This window comes from Eptatretus burgeri, chromosome 2, assembly GCF_056783735.1.
Source record: "Eptatretus burgeri isolate ZD-2024b chromosome 2, Ebu_testis_v1, whole genome shotgun sequence".
Lineage (NCBI taxonomy): Eukaryota > Metazoa > Chordata > Myxini > Myxiniformes > Myxinidae > Eptatretus > Eptatretus burgeri.
In genome coordinates this window covers 4,264,638-4,288,041 of record NC_140962.1, presented here as the reverse complement: position 1 = coordinate 4,288,041, position 23,404 = coordinate 4,264,638, and the positions used below count along the sequence as shown (strand labels likewise).

At 43.9% G+C, this 23,404-nt stretch overlaps 1 protein-coding gene and 2 long non-coding RNA genes across 4 annotated transcripts in view; 1 reads left to right on the top strand and 2 right to left on the bottom strand.

Annotated features, from left to right (window-relative positions):
• LOC147031288 (uncharacterized) overlaps positions 1 to 23,404 on the top strand; it is a 153,406-nt gene that overhangs the window by 51,183 nt on the left and 78,819 nt on the right. The gene's annotated exons all lie outside the window — the stretch shown is intronic.
• The window catches only part of LOC147031289 (uncharacterized), an 83,500-nt gene that overhangs the window by 13,901 nt on the left and 46,195 nt on the right, over positions 1 to 23,404 (bottom strand). The window contains exons 3-5 of one of the 2 annotated variants that reach the window (XM_085861209.1): positions 19,162 to 19,250; positions 13,425 to 13,647; positions 1,589 to 1,806 (exon numbers count right to left, since the gene is read on the bottom strand). In XM_085861209.1, the coding sequence (XP_085717335.1) occupies positions 1,589 to 1,806; positions 13,425 to 13,647; positions 19,162 to 19,250 (530 nt within the window). The remainder of the gene's footprint in view (positions 1 to 1,588; positions 1,807 to 13,424; positions 13,648 to 19,161; positions 19,251 to 23,404) is intronic. The other variant, XM_085861214.1, reaches the window with a different exon arrangement.
• LOC147031290 (uncharacterized) lies at positions 13,881 to 17,870 on the bottom strand. Its single transcript, XR_015052735.1, has 2 exons — positions 14,175 to 17,870; positions 13,881 to 13,938 (listed from the first exon to the last, which is right to left on the bottom strand). It is a non-coding gene; the product is annotated as an uncharacterized LOC147031290 (long non-coding RNA).

The window sequence follows — 23,404 nt, the reverse complement described above, 5'->3', positions numbered from 1 at the left end:
CCGTGGTAAAAGCCTTGCTTGAGGGAATGCCACTTATTTATTGGATGGTACATGGACAACAGACTGCTACCTCGATTGCTGGGGCCTATACATACTGTGATCTTCACATGGCGTGTGATGCCTATTGGTTCCAACCTTTCGATATTTTATGATCCTTTTATTAACAGTTGCTTTGGTTCTTTTACACTGAAGGGAAAACTTATAGGTAGGACATGGCGATTGTGAATATGACAGCTCTGAAGATGTCTTTGGCTTCCCATAACACCAGCATGGTGGCCGTCTGATTTTATTCAAGTTGAAATTGTGGGTGGAGTCAGGTGAAGTGTCCAATCATTGGGTGGAATGGAATGTTATGTGTTTAAATACATAATCCATTCGTTTATCAAGATATAAAAGGAGCCGTCCATGCGTGCGTGCGAGTTCCACCCATTGGTTGGACAGTTCGCCTAACTCCCCCCACAATTTCTACATTTTGCCCTTCAGAACCATTTATAATATACCCTTTAGAAACCTTTAGAATTGATCTTTTAGCACCTTTTAGAACTTTACAATTTATCCTCTCTCAAGCAGTGCTTTTTCTGCGGAGGTTACACAGGCTTGCTATTACTTCCGACTCTTTTCTCTGAAAATTGTGACGGGTTACTGTGATGTCGGTGATCACATGATAGGGGAGCAGAAAGTGTTAAATATTCCGCTGTTTCGACGTGGGAATGCCCGTTTGCTTTTATGAGCGGGAGGAGGGTGAGAGGAAAGAACGGACAGACTGGGAAGGGGGAGGTTGAGGCCTTTTTGTTGAGTTGTCAGAATTGCACATGTAAGTTTACTCACCATAAAAATGTAATTGTGTGTGTGTTTGAGAGAGAGAGAGAGAGAGAGAGAGAGAGAGAGAGAGAGAGAGAGAGAGAGAGAGAGAGAGAGAGAGAGAGAGAGAGAGAGAGAGAGAGAGAGAGAGAGAGAGAGAGAGAATAGAGAGACGGACAGACAGACAGACAGACAGACAGACAGACAGACAGACAGACAGACAGACACTGTAGGGGGGGTGATCCAATCACCCTTTTGAGTAATGTGCTGGCTGGTTTATTTTAAAACACCATTAATGCCGTGAAGGCTTTGAGTTTTGATTTTGGTTTCTTGTCTTCTCTATAGAGTTTAAAATGCATCTGTATCTGGTGATGTGTTGTGATGTGGTGCAGGCTATGTCAGCAAAATTGGCGTTGTCTGCATGTCCTTTCTCATGTTAAATATTTATAATACGTCATGCAGTCGATGATGCATTACAAGTCAATAAATTGGAACTTTAAACAAAAAATTCTGCGTCATTGTTTTCTGTTGCAACAATGAAAGCAAGAAGTCAGAGAGATTTTTATGTTGAGACTCAGTACGTCATAGGAAATGTGAGATGAGGCTGACAGATAAAAATGTGCTGTCTTTTGATGAAAGGGTGTGATCATTGTGATGCATCTTTGGAACTGCACTAATACTCCACCATATAAGGCATTAAAAAAAAAAACACAATTAATCTTGATAAACAAAGAAGGGAATGCAGAAAGGATGTTGGAAAGATAATGATTACCAAGCAGAAACATACCTTTATTTGTAAGCAAAGCCTCATCAATGAACTCAGCCACAGGATGGAAGTGAGGTTTCAGGTCGTAGTTCACAAAGTCATCGGCAGGTATACCCAAATACCGAAAGCCTGAAGTTTCAAAATAGGCTTCATCAAGGAAGATACCCGTTTCATGTGCTGTATTAACGACATGGGTGATGCCAAATCTTTTCATGCGTCCTCGGTTCATCACCACACTTCTACGGTTGGAACATTTTGGTGACAGTAGTGGTTAACATAGGCAACAACTATAACAAAAAAAAACCTCAACATACATTTCACAAGATCAGTGGCAACCACACTTAATTATACATGTCAGAATTTGGTGCTGCTGTTCAATTTACTGTGACAAACTTTAACTCTCGCGCATTCGTTCACCACTTGGTCCATGGAACGTGATCCTTTACCGAAAGTGAGGGGGAATTCGAGTCCTGGGAGGACTCCCAGGTCAGGTTCGATCTGTGACCTGCTACAGGTACCATGTAAACCTGTACTAACCTGTTCCATGGTCGGGTTGTCGGCGACTAAACCGTCTCCCCCACCAGGTTTTGTGGTGAGGGGGGTGTTTGGATATGGACACCCAGCAGGATTAAAAACAAAACCTGTCAAAGGGCGGAGGAGCTCCTTGTGAGCCAACGGCCATCCATATCTAGTGCCCAACTGTGTCTGCAGACGTCCTCCTGCAGTTGGGTTACTTCTTATTAGGAGGTTGGTGGCAGGATTTGCACTCCGGCCACCGTAAAACCCTTCATTCCGCAAAACGTAAAAACACAAAAAAATCTGAAAACCCATTCCGTGGGAGTACCTCCTGTGCAGCTTCCCTTCGCAGGGCAGCTCACCGGATGACGGGATTGGGGCAAAGCCTTCGGGACCCCCAATCTTTGATCGGAGGGAAACCACGGGGTAACATCCCTGGGTCAGATTGCGGGAGAGTGTGTCGGAGTGGTGCTGAGGTGTCGTCCACCAGACGGCGGTCTCCTTGGGTTAACCTGAGGCGGTCCCTTCGGGTGGGTGCCTGGAATGTCCTATCCCTAAGAGAGGATGATCACCTGTCTCTGTTATCATCTGAGCTCAAGCGTTTGGACATCGGGATTGCAGCTCTCTCTGAGGTTCGGAGACCGGATTGCGGCGAGATAATGGTGGGTGGTTACACCTACTATTGGTCTGGTCGCTCTGATGGTTACCATACCCAAGGAGTTGCTGTAGCTGTGTCCAATAAGCTGACCCCAATGATAATCGAGGAAACACCGGTCAACGAGCGTATTATGAGATTAAGGATTCGTCACTCCTTAGGTGTCATTTCCCTGGTCTCTGTTTATGCTCCGACTGAGGCGAGTGATCTCACCGTGAAGGACACATTCTACGCCACGCTCGAGTCTGTGATTGATCAGTGCCCCAGACGAGATACACTTCTAGTCTTGGGGGATTTCAATGCATCGACTGGAACTGATAGGGATGGTTATGAGGTGAGAGTTGGTCCCCATGGGTCAGGAACTATGAACCAGAATAGCACTAAGTTCCTTGACTTTGCAAGAAGTCATGGACTTAGGGTGGCTGGTTCATGGTTTCAGCGCCCAGAAGCTCATCGCTGGACTTGGTATTCCAACGCTGGCGGTGTGGCAAAGGAGATTGACCATGTCCTCATTGACGGTCGTTGGAGGCTGATCCAGAACTGCAGGGTCTACCGGAGTGCTCAGTTCCTCAATACTGACCACAGGCTTGTTGTAGCAACTCTAAAGCTGCACCTTAAATCCTGGAGAATGGTACCATCCCAGCCTAGGCTGGATGTTGCCAAGCTCAGGGATGAGAGAGTAGCTGAGGAGTTTGCGAACAGGCTGAGTGGACACTTGGGGGGTCTGGGTGCTTTGGGGGGTCCTGAAGAGTTGTGGAGCGCCTTCAAGACCACCGTCCTTGATGTTGCCGGTGGATATCTTGGAACTCACCGCAGGGCAAAGAAGAATTTTGTCTCTCAAGGGACACTGGATACCATTGACCAGAGTCGCAGGGCCAGGCTGAATGGCAGAGCTGAGCTGTTCAGGGAGCTGAGGCGTAAAACTGTACGTGCACTGAGGGTGGACAAGGAGGCCTATGTGCGAGGAATCTGTGAGGGGGTAGAGCATCACCTGTGGACAGGTGATTCTCGTCCCGCTTACAGGGGAATTCGCGCATTACGTTCATCCAAGCCCATCCCTCGGAGCACTGCAGTTCGAGCAGAGAGTGGTAGGCTCTTGACAGAGGAGTCTGAAGTGAAGGCCCGCTGGGCCGGTTACTTTGAGCTGTTGTACCAGGCTGATCCCCCAGCTGTCGAGTTGGACGTCAAGGATGTTACAATCCCTGTTGCTGACCCTAAAATCAACTGTGGTCCACCTTCGCTTGTGGAAACACGGGCTGCGGTGAACCAGTTGAAACGGGGCAAAGCTCCAGGGATCTGTGGCATCCATGCCGAACTTCTCAAGGCTGGTGGAAATGCTGCACTCGTGTCGTTGCATGCAGTTTTGTGCTCTGCCTGGAACACAGGCATCATCCCAACTGACTGGAAGAGGGGCCTTGTTGTCCCTCTCTGGAAAGGGAAGGGTGATCGCCAAGACTGCAACAACTACCGAGGGGTGACGCTGCTCTCAGTGCCGGGCAAGGTCTTTGCTCGGATAATTCTTGATAGGGTTCGCCACCATCTGCTTGAGCACCAGCGTCCAGAGCAGTCAGGCTTTACACCAAAGAGGTCAACGATTGACCGTATCCTTGCACTTCGTGTCCTCACCGAACGCAGACGAGTGTTTCAGCAGGGGCTGCTTGCAGCCTATGTTGATCTCTGTAAAGCGTTCGATTCAGTGAATCGGGATGTCCTCTGGAGGATTCTTGGTCTTCGTGGGGTGCCACCAAAACTGATCGATCTGATGTCTGAACTCTACTCTGGTACTGAGAGTGCTGTGAAGTGTGGTGGTACCATCTCTGACTTATTTCCAGTTGTTACTGGAGTTCGTCAGGGATGTGTACTTGCCCCCACACTTTTCAGCACTTGTATGGACTGGATTTTAGGGAGGATGTCGGAGAGATCAAGTTGCGGTGCATCGTTTGGGAATGTCAAGATCTCGGACCTTGATTTTGCAGACGATGCAGTCATCTTTGCGGAGACTTTAGACATCCTTTTGGGGGCCCTCGAGGTGCTGAATGAGGAGTCGGAGCCGCTGGGATTACGGGTTTCTTGGGTCAAAACTAAGATCCAGGCTTTCGGTGACATCTTGGATGCTGCTGTCCTGTCTGTGTCTGTTTGTGGTGAGGATGTTGAGGTCGTGGAGAGATTCACTTACCTTGGCAGTGATATTCATGTCTCTGCTGGCTGCGAGTCAGAGGTCAATAGACGTCTGGGTCGGGCCTGGGGAGTCATGGATTCACTGCATCATGGGGTGTGGCGCTGCCGGTACCTGTGCAGGAGGACGAAAGTCCGAGTCTTCAGGTCCTTGGTACTTACAGTCTTGCTCTATGGGTGCGAGACTTGGACTCTGACCAAGGATCTGAGACGGAGACTTAATTCCTTTGGTACCAGGTCTCTTCGGAGAATCCTTGGCTATCGCTGGTCGGATTTTGTATCCAACGAGCGGTTTCTGAGAGAGACTCGGATGAGATTTGTTACCTGCATAGTCCGTGAGCGTCAGTTGCGGCTGTATGGACATGTGGCTCGTTTTCCTGACGCTGATCCTGCTTACCAGATTCTCTCAGCGAGGGAGTCTCATGAGTGGAGGAGGCCAGTGGGCCGACCACGTGCCTCATGGTTGCAGCAGGTTGACCATCATCTCAAGGAGATGGGGATGGGCCTGGCATCTGCCTGGGGGATGGCCAGACGGAGGCCCCTGGAGTACCGGCGGAAAGTGGACGCAGCGACGCGCTGTTCTGGCACATGCTCCCATACCTGACCTGACCTGGAGGACTCCATTCGACCTTCTGAAACCCATACATGGAGATTATAGCCAACGTAAAAAGAAGCCAAATCGATTGCTCTGGTGTTAGGTATATAGTACATCTGGAGATATACTTGACAATTACATCAATTTCCCTTCGATTTTGAAATTATGTCTGAATCCATCTCATACTTTTTCCACCATAATTAACTGACTTTGTCACATCATGTAACCAAACAGCTACGAGGAGGTCCACCAAAAATATGAACATAGTAGCATGATTCAATCCAACTTAAATATCTTTGTAAATTGTGTAGAAATTAATAAACAATCTATATAAATTGTGTTAGAGTAAATTTTAGGTTTTTAAGCCCGTTTCAAAACGATTTCTAATCAACGATATAAGCAAAAACTTTTCGTGTGAAGCAACACATTTCACTCGCTTTGTCGACCCCTGCGGTTTGGAGATGACCGTTTGTTTAATTCAGTCCAATGTGGCCACAAACATTCATGTGAAAATAAAGATCTGTGAATTTTAAAATGTTCGACGAGCCACAGCTCATACGTTGACCACCCACATAGTTGGTTACTGATTTGGGAACATTCTGCCTGCTGGAATTTTCAAAATCGATGTGCAGTTGCTTGCGGAATATCAGGTTGCCATGGTGACCGGCACATGAAGAGGTCCTTCACGTGACCTCAAATGTCATGCGACCTTTGTTTATCTGCCCATTTGTAGGTCAAGTGGATTTTTGTTGCGTGCAATTTCCTTCTGCGTGTACATGGTTACACTAATCATCGTGGAGACAAGTCGGGGCTCACATTCAAACGATTCCCAGTGGATTCTGAGCACTGAAAAAGATGGAAAACCGCCACAAAGTGCCAGGATTGGCAGCTGCCTGAACACTCGGAATCTGCCGAAAGCGCGATACCGTATTTACAGTCCGTATTTCAATGTAAACGGGTATACAGGCCTTGCATGATTAGAAGAACGATCTTTGAATGAGGTGTAAAAGTAGTATGTTCCCCCAAAACACCACCAATTGGGACTAGTTCGTGTGTGTGTGTGTGTGTGTGTGTGTGTGTGTGTGTGTGTGTGTGTGTGTGTGTGTGTGTGTGTGTGTGTGTGTGTGTGTGTGTGTGTGTGTGTGTGTGTGTGTGTGTGTGTGTGTGGTTTTGTTGTCATGGTCCATCCAGGGGGTTGTTGGAGGTATCTTGTGTAAGTGTGAATCCCGGTTGTTTTATTAGATTAACATTTTAGTTTCTTCAGAGTTTCAACTGTTTCTTTTCAACAACAATTCAACTTTGTGAATTCTAAAGCCTTACAACTACTTCAATTGCCTGAAGATAAAGTATCATCATTCTCTTGGTTCTGGCTGGGCCCTGGTTAGCCCTGGTTCAGAGCTAGAACATCGGTGAAAACTATCTCATACCGTGTGTGCAATACGGTTCCACAATATTTGATCAATTCTAACTTTTGTGTAAATTCAAGTCAGAGGAGGACAGATTATGAGAGTGATCTCAATTCAGCTGTCATTGTCCCTGCAATGTCAACAGGAGTAATGAAAAACAATGTTGACACAGCTGCTGAAGGACAGGATATTGCCTCCTCATACTGAATGAGGAAAAGAAAAGGAAAAGAGTTCCAGAGAATATTAATTAGAAAGTGTCAAACGGAGGAAGAAGCAGTGGAAAGGTTCAGTTTGGTCGAGGCAAAAAGAAAAAGCAAAAATAATGAAAGAAGCACAATTACTGGGAACCAAGAACCGAGAATAACTGGGACGGAGAATGCGGGGCTTTCATCGGGTAAACCTTCAATGACTCTCGGGGTCAAAATGTTTCAAAGAGAGTTTGAAAGCTAGAAACACTTTTGTCTTCTAAAAACCTTTCTGTCCTGTCCTAGAACTGTACAGCAAGGAAATCCGGGATTATTTACTTATGCATTGCACCTGTACTTGTGACATTTTGCAAAACAGAAAATTTCAGCCAAACATCAAGTGCATAAAATGTCATGTAAAAACCTGGTATGAAACACCAAGAAATATTACTGAAAGGAGAGGTGTGTCTGTGTGTGTTACACTTTATTCTGAACGAGCAGAATACGCACCCCACGGGTGATCTTGTCCCAAGCATGCAACACGTTTTTCTGACGCATACCTTTATTTGGGCGGTGCATAGGCAACTGACAGCTCTGTATACACAAAAACAAAAGAAGCCATGGGGGGCAGGAATACTATCCAGTCAATGGTGGAGACTTGTAATACCCTCCCCCACCTGGAGGCGGCACTACTCGATACACATTTACATAGAGAATTTGCGTCCCTCCCTCCTCCCCCCAAAGACCACTGGCAGAGTTAAAACACCCCTATACATTATTTGGAGTTATGCTGATCCTATGTAGCAAGCCTGGATGTAATTGGCCCAGAACTGCAGGAGGAGCAGCACGACAAACAAACAAACAGGCACACAAACACAGGTCCGTGGATTATAGTGAGGATGGTTCCTGCTGTAATAGGATAATAAAAATGGCACTTTTTAAAATGGCACTTTTAGAAAGCTAATAATCGATTCATTCTGAACAAAAAGTTCGACAACGTCATGTCCGTTTAATCATACATGGTGCTGATACTGTAGGTCCCCCTGCCTTTTGGGTGGTATGAGAAATAGATCTGTGCAACTTGAAAGCTAAATCTTGAAAGTTTTTTTGAAATATCGTGTACACAAACCAAGTTACTAAGATAGTTGTCTTGGCAACACAATCCAGCCAATCACAGCAATGATCTAATCAGGAAGAGATAATGTCGTGAGGATATGTGCAATATGAAAGCTAAATGTTCAACAGTTTTTGAAACCGCAATCGCAAAAATAGATGGACACACGATCAGTCTGTCAGTCGGTCGGTCAGTTGGTTGGTTGGTCAACCGGAGGGAGCTCATTTTAATGTCCAGTCTCCAACCTTGTTGGAGGGGTGGGGGACAAAAATTCCTTCCAGCAGGACTTGTAGGCTTAATGCATCAGTTCCAACCAACAGCATGGCCATAACACTGGGTCGGCCGACCCAAAATTTCAGAGCCAACGATTTTCACGGTGTGGCTATTTAAGAGGTGCTGGTCATGGTCATAACAATGTTTGTAAATATATTACAAATTTAGCAATGAACTTTCAAACAAATTACATCTGAACTTCACATTTGTGTTATTCAAAAATTATACTGTATCTGCAAGTCAATGTTCATTCAAAGTTCCCTGTCAAAGGTTCTCAATGCATCTGAAATTGCAACAAAGGTACTTCAAAAGTCTTCACAATCTATTGGTGACATTGGTGCTCACATTGATTCACCTGTAAAGGTTTTAAAAGATTTTCATGGTGATTGCACCTTCATGCAGATTCTTTCATTTGCAAATGACATTTGTGAGCACTTATGAACATAACATTTTGACTCATCTTATCGATGTAGTAAGAGAGCTAGCTCCGCAGCGTCTCATGGATGGGTGCATCATGTTGACCATTAGGAAAAAGGGATTCGAGTCTTCCGATTATCAGCTCAAGTGCATCTTCTTGATATTGTTGGACTGCAGTCTGAGCTGCATCGGCGGTTTTCACCAGACACACTGGACATTTATCAGGCCTGCCAGATTATCATTCATTGGTAGTAATTTTGGAAAATAATATAAATCGCCGTTCCACAGTGTGAAGCATCCTTATTTGAGAAGTACCGTCACACCAAGACCGACAAAAATTGGGGAGTGCTGCAGTCCTTGGAGGTATGCAATGCAGAGCTGTTCCCAAATGTGCATGATCCATTGACATCAATAGCAGTGCGTCCAATTACATCAGGGTCTGTTGAGAGGTCTTTCTCAACAATGAAGCATGTAAACATTCCGAACCGAAAGTACATATTGGTGCAGAGGCTGAACTATTTAAGCGTGTTGTTCTCTGAAAGGGACGTCAGCACATTACGCAGAAACCACAAACAAATCAAACATTATGATTAATATTTTGCAAAAATTTGCAATCATTATAGTTGCTGACCACATTTGACATTGTATATAATTTTATAGCCTTGATTTTTTTTTTTTGAACGATACACATTCCTGTTGTTAACTTTTAAACAGAAAAAAGTTTAAACTTTTTCTTATTATTATTGACTCTTGATGAATACATTTGCGTCTTGCTTTGTGCTACGAATAAGATCTCTTCTAATCTTATTCTAATCTCAACAAATAAGTGATATTTATTCAGAAACATACATTTCGAGTGTTCTTCGATTTTTCAAGCATGTGAAAGTATCTGAATGGCCAAACAAAAATTTTTGAGGCCTCCTCAAAAGTCTGCCTTCAGTTACGACCCTGTCTAACAGTACCATTTATATTATTCTGCGCCAGCAGAAACCCTTTAGAATAAAGCATGATGGATATGGAAGGGGCATACAAAATTATATTTAGTAATACTTCTTGAAGCATGAGAAAAATATATTAGAGTACACGGAAGGAGCACACAAACAACAAGAACCACATCCAGGTCGACAGCAACAGCAACCACAGCCACAATGACAGCTCGAACAACAGCAACTAGAAAGCATCTAATAATGCAAATCCCATACAAATCCGTTTTGTACTCAAGCTAAACTTGATGAAAACAACAAACCAATGAGCCCCAACTCCCTCCAAAAATGTAAAGTTTACTCGTTATTGTTCTCCGTATTCTCAAAGTAAAAGTATGTTCAAAATTTGATGACAAAAGTTCATGGTTATGGCTTGGACAGACACACTGTAGCTCAAGTGGAAAATAAATCAAGAAACACGGGAGCGATTACAAAACCCAGCCGTCTCGCGCTGCTCGGCACACGAGTTAATCAGGGGGAGGTACTTTTGGGAGTTCCATCACAAGTGGGTTATAGATACACCGTGTGTGCTATTTTTACTTACTGTAATTTTGCAATTTTAAAATTTTGACCAAATTACAAATTGGCCTTCTCTGTATTCTCATCATTAAGGTTTGTTGAAAATTTGATGGCAAAATCTCAAATGGTAAACAAAAAAAACCCAGTATGAATAGACAGACACAGACACACAAGCAATTACACAACCCTGTCTCGCACTGCGTGCGGGATGAGCAAACAACTGTGTGTTAGAAAAGATCCTTTTTTCATGTTTCACTTCATTTTACATCCTCATTGAGACTCACAGATAAACATGCATTATGTTTGTGAAGTACAACATGCTGTCTTTTGATAAAAACCCATTGGCTGAAGGGCCAGCGTAGCCACTGACGGGGAGGCACTGCTCGGAGTTTTTCAAACATATAGCATCATGTACGTACATTGCAGCTTATCTCAGAAAGCACCAAGCTGCAATTGTTTCAACAATTGACATTTAATCTGAGGAGATGCAACGGTGACAATTTTTGTACCCGATTTCCCCCACCCTTTGTGATTGTATCAAGACATCTACACTGTGTTAGAATTCCCCTTGAACTACTTCACTCATGTAACTGTGATGCAGTTGGTGTGGAATTTCATCATCACATTATCGTGTTGCCGGGCAGCATGTTGATTTTGCTCTTGTTTTGAATCAAACAGGCGCTCCTGCAGAAATCATTATGAACTGACTTTGCGACCCCGAACTCCAACACACTCATCACCTTATCATACTGGCTGATGTCCAAATTAGTGGGTCACTGGATTTCACAGGGGTCAAAGTGGTTGGAGAGAAGAGGAGGGGAGACATTGCATTCGCTTGCAAATATTTGCGATTCTAATTTCCCATTATATTCATTACATCCTGAAAGCAATGGAATTAACAAAAAGGAAGGAGAGAGAGAGAGAGAGAGAGAGAGAGAGAGAGAGAGAGAGAGAGAGAGAGAGAGAGAGAGAGAGAGAGAGAGAGAGAGAGAGAGAGAGAGAGAGAGAGAGAGAGAGAGAGAGAGAGAGAGAGAGAGAGAGAGAGAGAGAGAGAGAGAGAGAGAGAGAGAGAGAGAGAGAGAGAGAGAGAGAGAGAGAGAGAGAGAGAGAGAGAGAGAGAGAGAGAGAGAGAGAGAGAGAGAGAGAGAGAGAGAGAGAGAGAGAGAGAGAGAGAGAGAGAGAGAGAGAGAGAGAGAGAGAGAGAGAGAGAGAGAGAGAGAGAGAGAGAGAGAGAGAGAGAGAGAGAGAGAGAAAGAGAAACACACTCACATGCGAGCAAGATGGTTGAGTTCGGTGAGGTTAATGGGTGTAAAAAATATCTTGGACAGGATGGGGGCTTACATGGTAGTGTGTGGCCAAGTTGTAGCCCTGCAGAGGAGAGTATGATTGAACTACCTCTGGAAGACAGTTCCACAAACAGGAGAAAAGGGGAACAAAAGAGTTGAGGTGGGCAATAAGCCTGGATTTGGAGAGTTTATTCAAGAGGGGGTTATTACAAGAATGTGTTTGGCTTGGAGGAGTCAGAGGAAGGTTGGGGGGGCTGAAAACGCAGAAAGAGAAAGAGCGGTGGAGAGAGGGTAAATAATAATGGTGATGCTACTGACCTGTCTGTGATGTAAGAACAACAAGCCTCATTGTGTTTCAGCCTCGACGCAAGAGATGTGAATAACGTACAGAACTTTACTTTCCAACAACGGTGAGATTCCGTTTTGGAGGCTTACTTCTTAACTAGCAATGTTGGTGTTTCAAGGCCAATGCTGTATATTGTAATCACATAAGCTTCTCCAATATTTTAATAAATAATTCCTGTGCAAATTAAAGAAAAGTGAGAGCAGTAATAAGCATTTTGGTTAATATGCTATTTGTCCTGATCACTGAACCTCACGCGACAATTTGTTCGTTTCACATGCAATTTCAAGCATTTTTTTTTTCATCAAAACATCTACTTTGAGTCCTATCATGGACATTTAGGTGAAATTTGTTCAAATGAATTTGAGCAATTGACAATAACCATAAAAGCATGATGCAAGCAACAACTTCAAAATTCATCATTTATATATTTCTGTCCATGTTCAGCTATATTTTCCAGGATTTCTTCTCATAATTCAACATCATTGACTACGTGCCAAAAAACAATGCTACAATCACGACTACTTCCTTAAAGGGCACAATAAATCCCACCTTTCTGGAAGCGTTGGCCGATAGCAATGTCGACTCATCTTTCATGAACTGGCTCAGCAAGCCTGACATTCAACTTGAGCTGATTTGGGAAGGAATCTGGCCAAGACGGAGGCTATAATTCACCGATTCCTCACAACAGACACCATTGTATCTTTAACATCCACTGACTATAATGCCAGTAGATGGGATATCCAGCTTCAGTCCGAGGGACTACAAGCCTTGAGACGCATTCCCTGCCTGCGAAACACTACTATGACAGTTTTTATTCGGGCCGAGAATCGAACCCAGACGAGAGCTGAGAAGTAAACACGTTACCTCTAAACCATACTGTTGGACATGTGCCAACCAACATAACAAGTCTTTTTGAAGGTTGATACGCACGGCTAACTTAAGCAAACATCGAACCTCTTACGGGATAATGCAACATGATGGAAATTTTGAAATTTGGCTGTTGGTGTATGTTTTCTTTGGAAAATTACTTCCCCGTATCTTTTTGAATACCGTCAACATCTCGGACAGATTTAGCAATTGGTGATATCGGAAGAAAGGAACACAAGCACGAGGAAAGGTCATTTTGGAGAGGCGAGTGTCATTAACTTTTTTTCACAAAGAACTGCGCAAACAGCATTCAGTTATCGAAGCTCAAATCAACAAATGTATCTTGGTGACTGTTTTGCTCTTCTCGGTGTCACTTTACCAGCAAGACGAATGATTTGACGTGAAACCTTAAGTCATTCAAGACTGTACATTGTTCGGTGTAAATTGCGAAACAAAGAAACAACTCTTCAAGATGAGCATGCAAGTGCGACGTGTCTGACCTTAGGCAATTCATACTCACTTGTCAGAGATGTACACCTGCGGCCACACTTCATCTGTGCTGTTATGTGGCATCTTTCGACAGCCGAGATGTAGGGCTCGCTGGAGGGCAAGCACACTCGGAGTTCCAAATTTGGCGGAGCTTGCACCGAGGGTGCATGCATGCTGGTACAGATCCTCCACCATGAGCTCTTCTGGGGACTCCAGTGGATGCTGAACAAGATGGAGCTGAGGTTTTCTTTTTCCTAGGTGGAAGACATTTGTAAAGCCAATTTGGTGCTACATCGATCTGTAATGAGTTGCTGCAAGCCACATTTAAGCAACAGGCTGTACAAACGGATTTAACGAAGACAGGTTATAAATCTGTAGTATTTTAACATGATGTAAAAATAAAAACGAGTTATTTTAAGTCCAAAGTTAAACAAATTAGCACAATAATGGCTTTAAGGCTGGCAGGATGACCTCGAGGTATGCCCACTTGCCTCGATGATGTCTAGCCTGGGTTCGAATCTCGGCTCAGCTACAAACTGTCATCCCTGTGTTTCACAGGCAGGGTAAGAATGACATTGAACAGAATGAGGAAGTTGGTTCCACTGGTGAGATAACAAACAAAAAAAAACCAGGAACAAATGAGTGGAGGTGAGCAGTGAGCCTGGATTTGGGGATTTCCACGAGAAGTGGGTTATCGGCAGACCGTGTGTGTGCTCTGTAGAAACTTTGAGGGAAAAGACAGAGGGTGCAAGAGGTGGTACAAGACAGAGAGGCAACCGACCTGACTGCAATGTGGGAGCAACAGGCCCAAAGATTCAGCATAATCGCAGGATATTCCAGGAATTTTGAAGGCTTTTGTCTTCACAGCATCAACACTTGAAAGCTGTGAGGTTGGAGGGCCAGCCAAAAGGGGGAGAGAGAGCTGCACTCCACTAAACCATAAATGAAGGCTTTGTAAGTTGTTAGAAGTTGATATTTACCATCGCCAGAGGAGAGGCTGTTGCATTTGGGTCCGTTCATTACTTGCAAATCGAAGATTTTTCAAGTCTATTAGCCAGTCCATTTTGTTACTTACGAAATCTAAAGATTTCCTAAGTATATTGATGACTTCCGTTTCTGTTTGTTTGCTTGTTTGTTTGTTTGTAGGCACGATAACTCGAGAATGGAAAGAAGCTACCAATGTCAAATTACACCACGTGATTCAGGAGGGTGATGGCTAGTGCTGGTTAGATTTTGGTCAAAATCGGTCAAAGGTCAAGGTCACAGTGAGGTCAAACATTCGATTTTTGATGGTTTTGTACAGATAACTCGAGAACGGAAGAAGCTTCCAATGTCAAATTACACCACGTGATTTAGGAGGGTGATGGCTAGTTCTGATTAGATTTTGGTCGAAATCGGTCAAAGGTCAAGGTCACAGTGAGGTCAAACATCCAAAACATTCGATTTTTGATGGTTTGGTACAGAATCATCGTAGAAACTTCTGGTTTGCGTCGCTACCTTCTCTCGAGACAGCTTTTATTAGACAAGGTCAGAGGTCAAGTTGACGATTTCGTAAGTACCAGTCTATGACTGCTTGTTTGTTTGTTTGTTTGTTTGTAGGCACGATAACTCGAGAACGGAAGAAGCTACCAATGTCAAATTACACCACGTGATTCAGGAGGGTGATGGCTAGTTCTGATTAGATTTTGGTCGAAATCGGTCAAAGGTCAAGGTCACAGTGAGGTCAAACATCCAAAACATTCGATTTTTGATGGTTTGGTACAGAATCATCGTAGAAACCTCTGGTTTGCGTCGCTACCTTCTCTCGAGACAGCTTTTATTAGACAAGGTCAGAGGTCAAGTTGACGATTTCGTAAGTACCAGTCTATGACTGCTTGTTTGTTTGTTTGTTTGTTTGTAGGCACGATAACTCGAGAACGGAAGAAGCTACCAATGTCAAGTTACACCACGTGATTCAGGAGGGTGATGGCTAGTTCTGATTAGATTTTGGTCGAAATCGGTCAAAGGTCAAGGTCACAGTGAGGTCAAACATCCAAAACATTCGATTTTTGATGGTTTGGTACAGAATCATCGTAGATACTTCTGGTTTGAGTCGCTACCTTCTCGAGAGACAGATTTTATTAGACAAGGTCAGAGGTCAAGTTGACGGTTTCGTAAGAACCAGTCTATGACTGCTTGTTTGTTTGTTAGTTTGTTTGTAGGAACGATATCTCGAGAACGGAAGAAGCTACCAATGTCAAATTACACCCCGTGATTCAGGAGGGTGATGGCTCGTGATGATTTAGATTTTGGTCAAAATCGGTCAAAGGTCAAGGTCACAGTGAGGTCAAATATTCGATTTTTGATGGTTTGGTACAGATAACTCGAGAACGGAAGAAGCAACCAATGTCAAATTACACCACGTGATTCAAGAGGGTGATGGCTAGTTCTGATTAGATTTTGGTCGAAATCGGTCAAAGGTCAAGGTCACAGTGAGGTCAAACATCCAAAACATTCGATTTTTGATGGTTTGGTACAGAATCATCGTAGAAACTTCTGGTTTGAGTCGCTACCTTCTCGAGAGACAGCTTTTATTAGACAAGGTCAGAGGTCAAGTTGACGATTTCGTAAGCACCAGTCTATGACTGCTTGTTATTCTGTTTGTCGGTTTGTCTGGCTGTTTGTCACCTCCAGGTCACAATTTTAAACCGATCTTCACGAAACTTCACCACATGGTAGAGTTTGTCATAAGGAAGAAGCCTATTGTTTTTGAGGTCAAAAGGTCAACATCGGCCAACAGGTCAACATAGGCCGAATTTCTAAAATTGTCAATTTTCATCCGATTCACTTGAAATTTGAAGAGGATTTGCATAGTTGGTCAATGAATTCAACCCACAATTATTGTTGAGGTCAAATTTGTTTTATGGATTTTGCAAGTATCGTACACAGCACGACGTCATCTTCTTGTGTGTCTGTTTGTTTGTCTGTCTATCTGTTTGTCCGCATATAACTTTCATGTTTTTCTCTGCAACTGCTTGGCGAATCAAGACGAAATTTTCACCATTGGGGCAACTACTCCTGTAAAATGTTGTAATGATGTAATAGGTCACGTGGTGAGGCAGCCATATTGGAAAAACGGGGAAAAAATTGAAATTTGGCACATTGCAAGTACTCCCATTGAGGAATGAGTGTGATTTTTCTCTGACATCATAGGTGCCCTCGTTATGACATCATAATTGCATATGTGGAATGCCACATCTGATCAGTATGAAATTTTTTGAGGGTCATGGCCCACAGAAAAAAAAAATTAATGATGTCATCTGTCACATGATTCGGCAGCCATTTTTTTTTTTTGAAAAAAACCTTCAAAAATTTTCTTCTCTGAAGTGGCTGAACAGATCGAAGCAAAATTCTCTTGATTCTTCAAAATGACAGTATGTTGGCACATTCAGCTATAGCTGCCTCCCATGAAACTGACTTCTTCAATGTACTTCTCACAATTTTTACTTGCATCGCTAAGTTCCCATCCTGATTCGGCTTATATGTAACTGGAAGGGGCACCCGGTGCTGCCCGGCCTGGTAAGCTTTTCCTGGCGGTGGTTTTGGAATTTGTTGGACATTGTAAAGCGATGGAGTTATTGGCATCATGGTGGTGACCTTTTTCCTGTGGGCCGGCAGCAGCACTACCTGACCCCACATCCCAATATACATTTTATAGCGGCCTTAGGTGGCTTCAAAGGTGAAGGCCAACGTCCGGCAGCTTAAAACCTTGCCCCAATTCTGAAGTACCGACACCAAAAATGTGGGGTCTCGAGGTGCTATGGTTGAGTCGTGAAAGAATAACAGAGACAAACACACAAACACTTGAAAATATTTATGAGATTTGGCAATTCTTCCTCTTCTGTTTCCAGATTTCCTGCTCTATTTCCAAACGCTGGTTCACAGTTTCCTACATTAAAGCTATTGCTTCCAAGGAATTTTAATTTTTGGACTTCGAAGTCCATTCTCAATGAAGATATCCTTCAGTTTCTCTACAAAGGTGCACAATCAATGTCACTATGTTCAGACAAGCCACAGCTTACCACCAAGCAGGTTTTAACGATGAGCAACCTTTTCTGTTTCCATCCATCAACATCTGGTGACAGTTTGTTCAGTCAGCCTTCAGTTTGTGGTCCATTTCACTTCATTCACTCGCTGTGGACAGGTCCACAATGGGCACTGCTTGCAACAAAACTGAGCACCAAAACGTTTTGTTTTTTTCTTGTAAATCTGCACCCTCCCCCACTTCAATCTGAGCAAACTTGCATCCCAAAGAGTACCTTCCTGACTTCAATCTCCACCACTTCTTCAATGGATTGAACCATTTCTGACAAACTATCTTAGCCTAGACCTGCTCTCATGAACTGGCTCTTCCTGCTCTTTTTCAAGTCTTCACCTCATGTTGTGTACCATCTGCTAAGAAGATAGAAAATTTTATTCCACGTTATAGGAATTCCAGAAAAACAATTTTTAGAGAGAGAGAGAGAGAGAGAGAGAGAGAGAGAGAGAGAGAGAGAGAGAGAGAGAGAGAGAGAGAGAGAGAGAGAGAGAGAGAGAGAGAGAGAGAGAGAGACAAAGGGAGACAGACAGGGGGAAACAGAGACAGAGGGAGACAGAGACAGGGGGAGACAGAGACAGGGGGAGACAGAGACAGGGGGAGACAGAGACAGGGGGAGACAGAGACAGGGGGAGACAGGGGGGGGGGGAGAGAGAGAGACAAACACAATATGTATTTCACATATTACTGGCAACTCACTTCACTTTACACAAATATTCATTATGGTTTTTCAGGCCATTCAACCCTGCTGTTCCTCTGAAACCACAGGAATTGATGTAGGCTCAAAACCTTCGGTGGTACGTCGAGGTTCTTTCTCAATCTATCTCAATCGTTTTGCACGGTTTGTCATCCTGACCGCCACTCACCAAATTGTTAGCCTTTGGGGAAATCACCTTCTCATTTAGCTGACGGCCTTCCTTCAGATGTACAAGAAGTGCATTGCTCTCCATAGCTTCTTCACGTACCTTGTTTTGGAAGCTGGTGCTCCCCAGGGCAGTGCTCTTGGCCAAATCTATCATGTGATTTATGTTGACCGATTTTCGACCTTTCAGTATTCTTGGATAATCACACAAATAACTTTGCTGATGACTCCACCTTGTCCTGCAATGTTTCCCATCGTTGTTTACTGATCTGGACTGGTGCGGAACCTGGATATGAGTGTTGCGACAGTTTTGGTTTCATGGTGGAGATGGAACACCACTTCTCACAAGTTGGCATTGAGGTGGTATGTGGAACATGTGGCTGGCTCAGCTGTTTTAATGGCGACATCCATTGGAGGAAGTTTGTCTCCATGAGTGACGTGGATTTGCACACAGGAAATACAAAATGGAAATATCCAAAGTTGTTTACCATCGGATCTTGATACTGTACTACTCTTTTTCTTAATATACAGCAATACCCTGTTTTTAATATTAAACAACCCTGCCAGGAAGTTGTGTGACCCCATTTTTAATCATCACCAGTGCTTCTAGGTTGAGAACAACAAGCACAGTGGATAGCGCACTACAGAGTGCGGTTGCTATGCAGGTAGTGATTCCTATACGATAAACAAACATGCACACCTGTACGCGTTCACACGTCCTAAATGATCAGCCACATTTGATGACAAAGGGCAATCATTATTATATTGTTAACATAAGATAGATGTTTGTGTGAGCGAATCATAAATTAATACATGTGGGATGTGCATTACCGAGTTGGAGAATACGATTCGCTACCAGTGAAGGAGAGAGGTTGATCGGCTCCAAATGAAAACTCTCTGTATCCGAGTCATATGCACAGCTGCACGCACACACGCACACGCACGCACAATTTGTGTGTCATTTGCAGTTACATACATAACGTTCATTTAATTTCCACTGAATCATGTTAATTTAAAAACAGCAGATTGCTACTCTCAGATACATGAAACTTGATGTGGTCTATTTAATCTGCATTGTCCAAGGTACATGGAAAACATTTTACATGTATGACGTGGAACAAAAAGACAGATGGCAGTGTTGGTATAAATTTTATGAGGGCAGAAGTGAGAGTATGATGAAAACTCTTGAAATATCTGATGTTAAGATGTGTTCACATTAATTTATAGGCAGCGAGAGTGTAAAGATTCTTATTGTCATTATTTAACGGCCACAATTATTCCCACATTGTTGTGGGGTTGGCCAGAGGGAAGTCTTTGCCCCCAAGTGTTTCACGAACCGGCTGGCTAGGCCTGATTTTTGACAAAGGTTATGGCAGGAATTTTGAATTTTCCCAGAGTGTTGGCGATGGCTTGTCTGCTCTTCATGCGTGAAGGACATCGTGGGACCCTCAACGTCCACCAACTAATGTCGGCAGGCGGGACATCAGAGGGACGGCACACACATTGGTGAATCACCAGGCCTGTGAAAAGCATACAAGAATGCCGCAATACATTTTCCAAAGAAACCAATAAAGCACAGTCTGCTCTGTCATTTAAAGGTCAACAGAATCAAAAATAAAAAAATAATTTTATCTACGTAATCGAGGGAAAAATGGTCAGCACGCAATGGATAATGGCCGCACAACTCGCAGACTCGTCAGAAAGTGAATTTGATGAATAATTTTCTGATGAAGAATCCCCAGATTACGACGATAATCAAAATCATTGTGCGGAAGATGCTGTCAGACCGTACTTGTAAGAACCCGAGGTAAAGATGATGTCATGAGAGGGGCGGGACAAATCGAGTGTAAAAGGGTGCCAAATCTTACGAAAACACGCAATTTGGTGTCTGTCTGTCTGTCTGACTGGTATTTCTATCCACAATACATTCGGTGGTTCCTTACCCAATCTCAACCAAACTTGACAGGAGGACTAAGGGTCACACAGCAGAGGTTGTAGCGACTTAACTTCCCCTAATCCTCAAGGAGGGGCTTGCGCCTTGCATGAGCTCCATATTGAGGTGTATAATGAGTTATCATGGCATTCATGGGGCACACCTTCTGGATGTAAAAATTATTTTAACCACAAATGTTTTAATCGATTCTGCCCGACATACAGTTACATTTTTAAAGAGTCGCTATGAAACTGGAAGGAAGTTTCAAGGAAACTCGATGTGATGAAGGCATTCTGTACCTCTTCCCAGGGGGTTTATCCTCCTTGGACAAATGCCATGTTGACATATATCAATAGCTTATTGTGGCGTTTTGTTGGGAGAAGAGGAGGAAGAGGTCCATTAGATGCAAAAAATATTATAAACCACAACACGTATGATGACCTTTTTAAACAGTCGCTCCTCCTGTTTAACAGTAAACAGAAAGAAATCTGGAGGAATCCCAACATTCTTGAGGCATGCTATGCTTATCGCGATCACCACAGAATAACGGAGCCGAGATTTATCCAAGAAAAGAAAGATTATTAAGTGTGGAAGTGAAGCCATATCTATTCATTTAACTAAACAAGATTTTCTGATTCTGTGGACCTTTAAGTTTCTCATCATATAATAATATGTAAACATCAACCTTCAGATGATTAAAACTCCATGGTCATGGTAATTGACCTCGATGCGTCCTGAACCACTGGACGGAGTGAGTTGAACACTTGTAGTTGTCGTTAGGGTGTGCAGAGTAAGGTTGATGAGGCAAAAAGGTTAATAGTCCAGGGCATAAGGAGGAGGTAGAACTCAAAAATTGCTATGGAGATGCCACCCTTGGGTCAACGGCATTGCACTACCATCAAATGACTTGGGCAGTCCAGGATATAATGCAGTGGAAGAGAATCATCTCAAGAAAATCAAGGGTTCATGGTGAGGAGAGGACCCCAATTCTTTGTATGTAAATATATGAGGCCCCACGAGGAGGAGTGATGTAAGCGACATTTTTTTAATGATATGGTGATGATAGGCTCGGATGATAGGGTTAAAATAGTGCTATATGGCATTAACTCCAAAATGGCTGATGTGTCCCTTACATCACTTCTCCTCGCAGCCCCTCATATATGGAAATGGGGTATTACAAGTCATACTAAAATACCAATTATGGACGAATTAACCAGTCCATAATTCTCGGGGAATGAACCCATTCACAAGGACGGGTTCTCGGCTAGTACCACAATAATTTGGCTGCATTGTCTCTCCAGTAGTTCAGTACACAATGTTTCATGAAGAGTTGTGCAATGAACCATGAATCGATGTGAATTTTAACTGTATTTGGTTTCTTTGGATTTTTTTTTAATGAAAACAATGGTGTTTCCATGACAACATAGAATGATGCGATCCGTTCATGGTCACCATGAACGGATCGCATCAATCCATGCTGTAAATAATTATGTGACCGAGTAAGCACAACATCTTATGCAAATAATGATGGAGCTGAAACAGAGCAAAGAATCTCATCTGCAAGCAGAGATATTGCCATCTTGAAGAAGACCATGTGGAACCTGACATCTGTATCCACTCAGACCAGGGTGAAAGCATCCCTTCGCTGCTCTCCAATACTGCCAAATCTACATTATAGATGTTGAATTTGGGTCCTCATGAAATAGCTGGAGTAGAAACTTCAGACTTTGAGATGACAATACTGCACTGCATCCTTGGCATCCACAGACGAGACAGATTTCATGATGACACCCAAAAAAAAAAGATTTCATGATGACACCCATTATGACACTCAAAGGGCGGAGGAGCTCCTTGTGAGCCAATGGCCATCCATATCGAATGCCCAACTGTGTCTGCGGACGTCCTCCTGCAGTTAGGTCACTTCTTATTAGGAGTTTGGTGGCAGGATTTGCACTCCGGCCACCGTAAAATCCTTCATTCTGCAAAACACAAAGAAATCTGAAAACCCACTCCGTGGGAGTACCTCCTGTGCAGCTTCCCTTCACAGGGCAGCTCACCGGATGACGGGATTGGGGCAAAGCCTTTGGGACCCCCAATCTTTGATGATAGGAGGGAAACCACGGGGTAACATTCCTGGGTCAGATTGCGGGAGAGTGTGTCGGAGTGGTGCTGAGGTGTCGTCCTCCAGACGGCGATCTCCTTGGGTTAACCTGAGGCGGTCCCTTCGGGTGGGTGCCTGGAATGTCCTATCCCTAAGAGAGGATGATCACCTGTCTCTGTTATCATCTGAGCTCAAGCGTTTGCACACCGGTATTACAGCACTCTCTGAGGTTCAGAGACCGGATTGCGGCAAGATCATGGTGGGTGGTTACACCTACTATTGGTCTGGTTGCTCTGATGGTTACCATGCCCAAGGAGTTGCTGTAGCTGTGTCCAATAAGCTGACTCCAATGATAATTCAGATAACACTGGTCAATGAGCGTATTATGAGACTAAGGATTCGTCACTCCTTAGGTGTCATTTCCCTGGTCTCTGTTTATGCTCCGACTGAGGCGAGTGATCTCACCGTGAAGGATGCATTCTACGCCACACTCGAGAGAGTGGTTGATCAGTGCCCCAGATGAGATACACTTCTAGTCTTGGAGGATTTCAATGCATCGACTGGAACTGATAGGGATGGTTATGAGACATGTGTTGGTCCCCATGGGTCAGGAACTATGAACCAGAAGAGCACTAAGTTCCTTGACTTTGCAAGAAGTCATGGACTTAGGGTGGCTGGTTCATGGTTTCAGCGCCCACAAGCTCATCGCTGGACTTGGTATTCCAATGCTGGCAGTGTGGAAAAGGAGATTGACCATGTCCTCGTTGATGGTCGCTGGAGGATGATCCAGAACTGCAGGGTTGACCGGAGTGCTCAGTTCCTCAATACTGACCACCGGCTTGTTGTAGCAACTCTGAAGTTGCAACTTCAATCCAGGAGAATGGTACCATCCCAGCCTAGGTTGGATGTTGGCAAGCTCAAGGATGAGAGGGTAGCTGAGGAGTTTGTGAACAAGCCAAGTGGAGATTTGAGGAGTCTGGGTGCTTTGGGAGGTTCTGAAGAGTTGTGGAGTACCTTCAAGCCCACCGTCCTTGATGTTG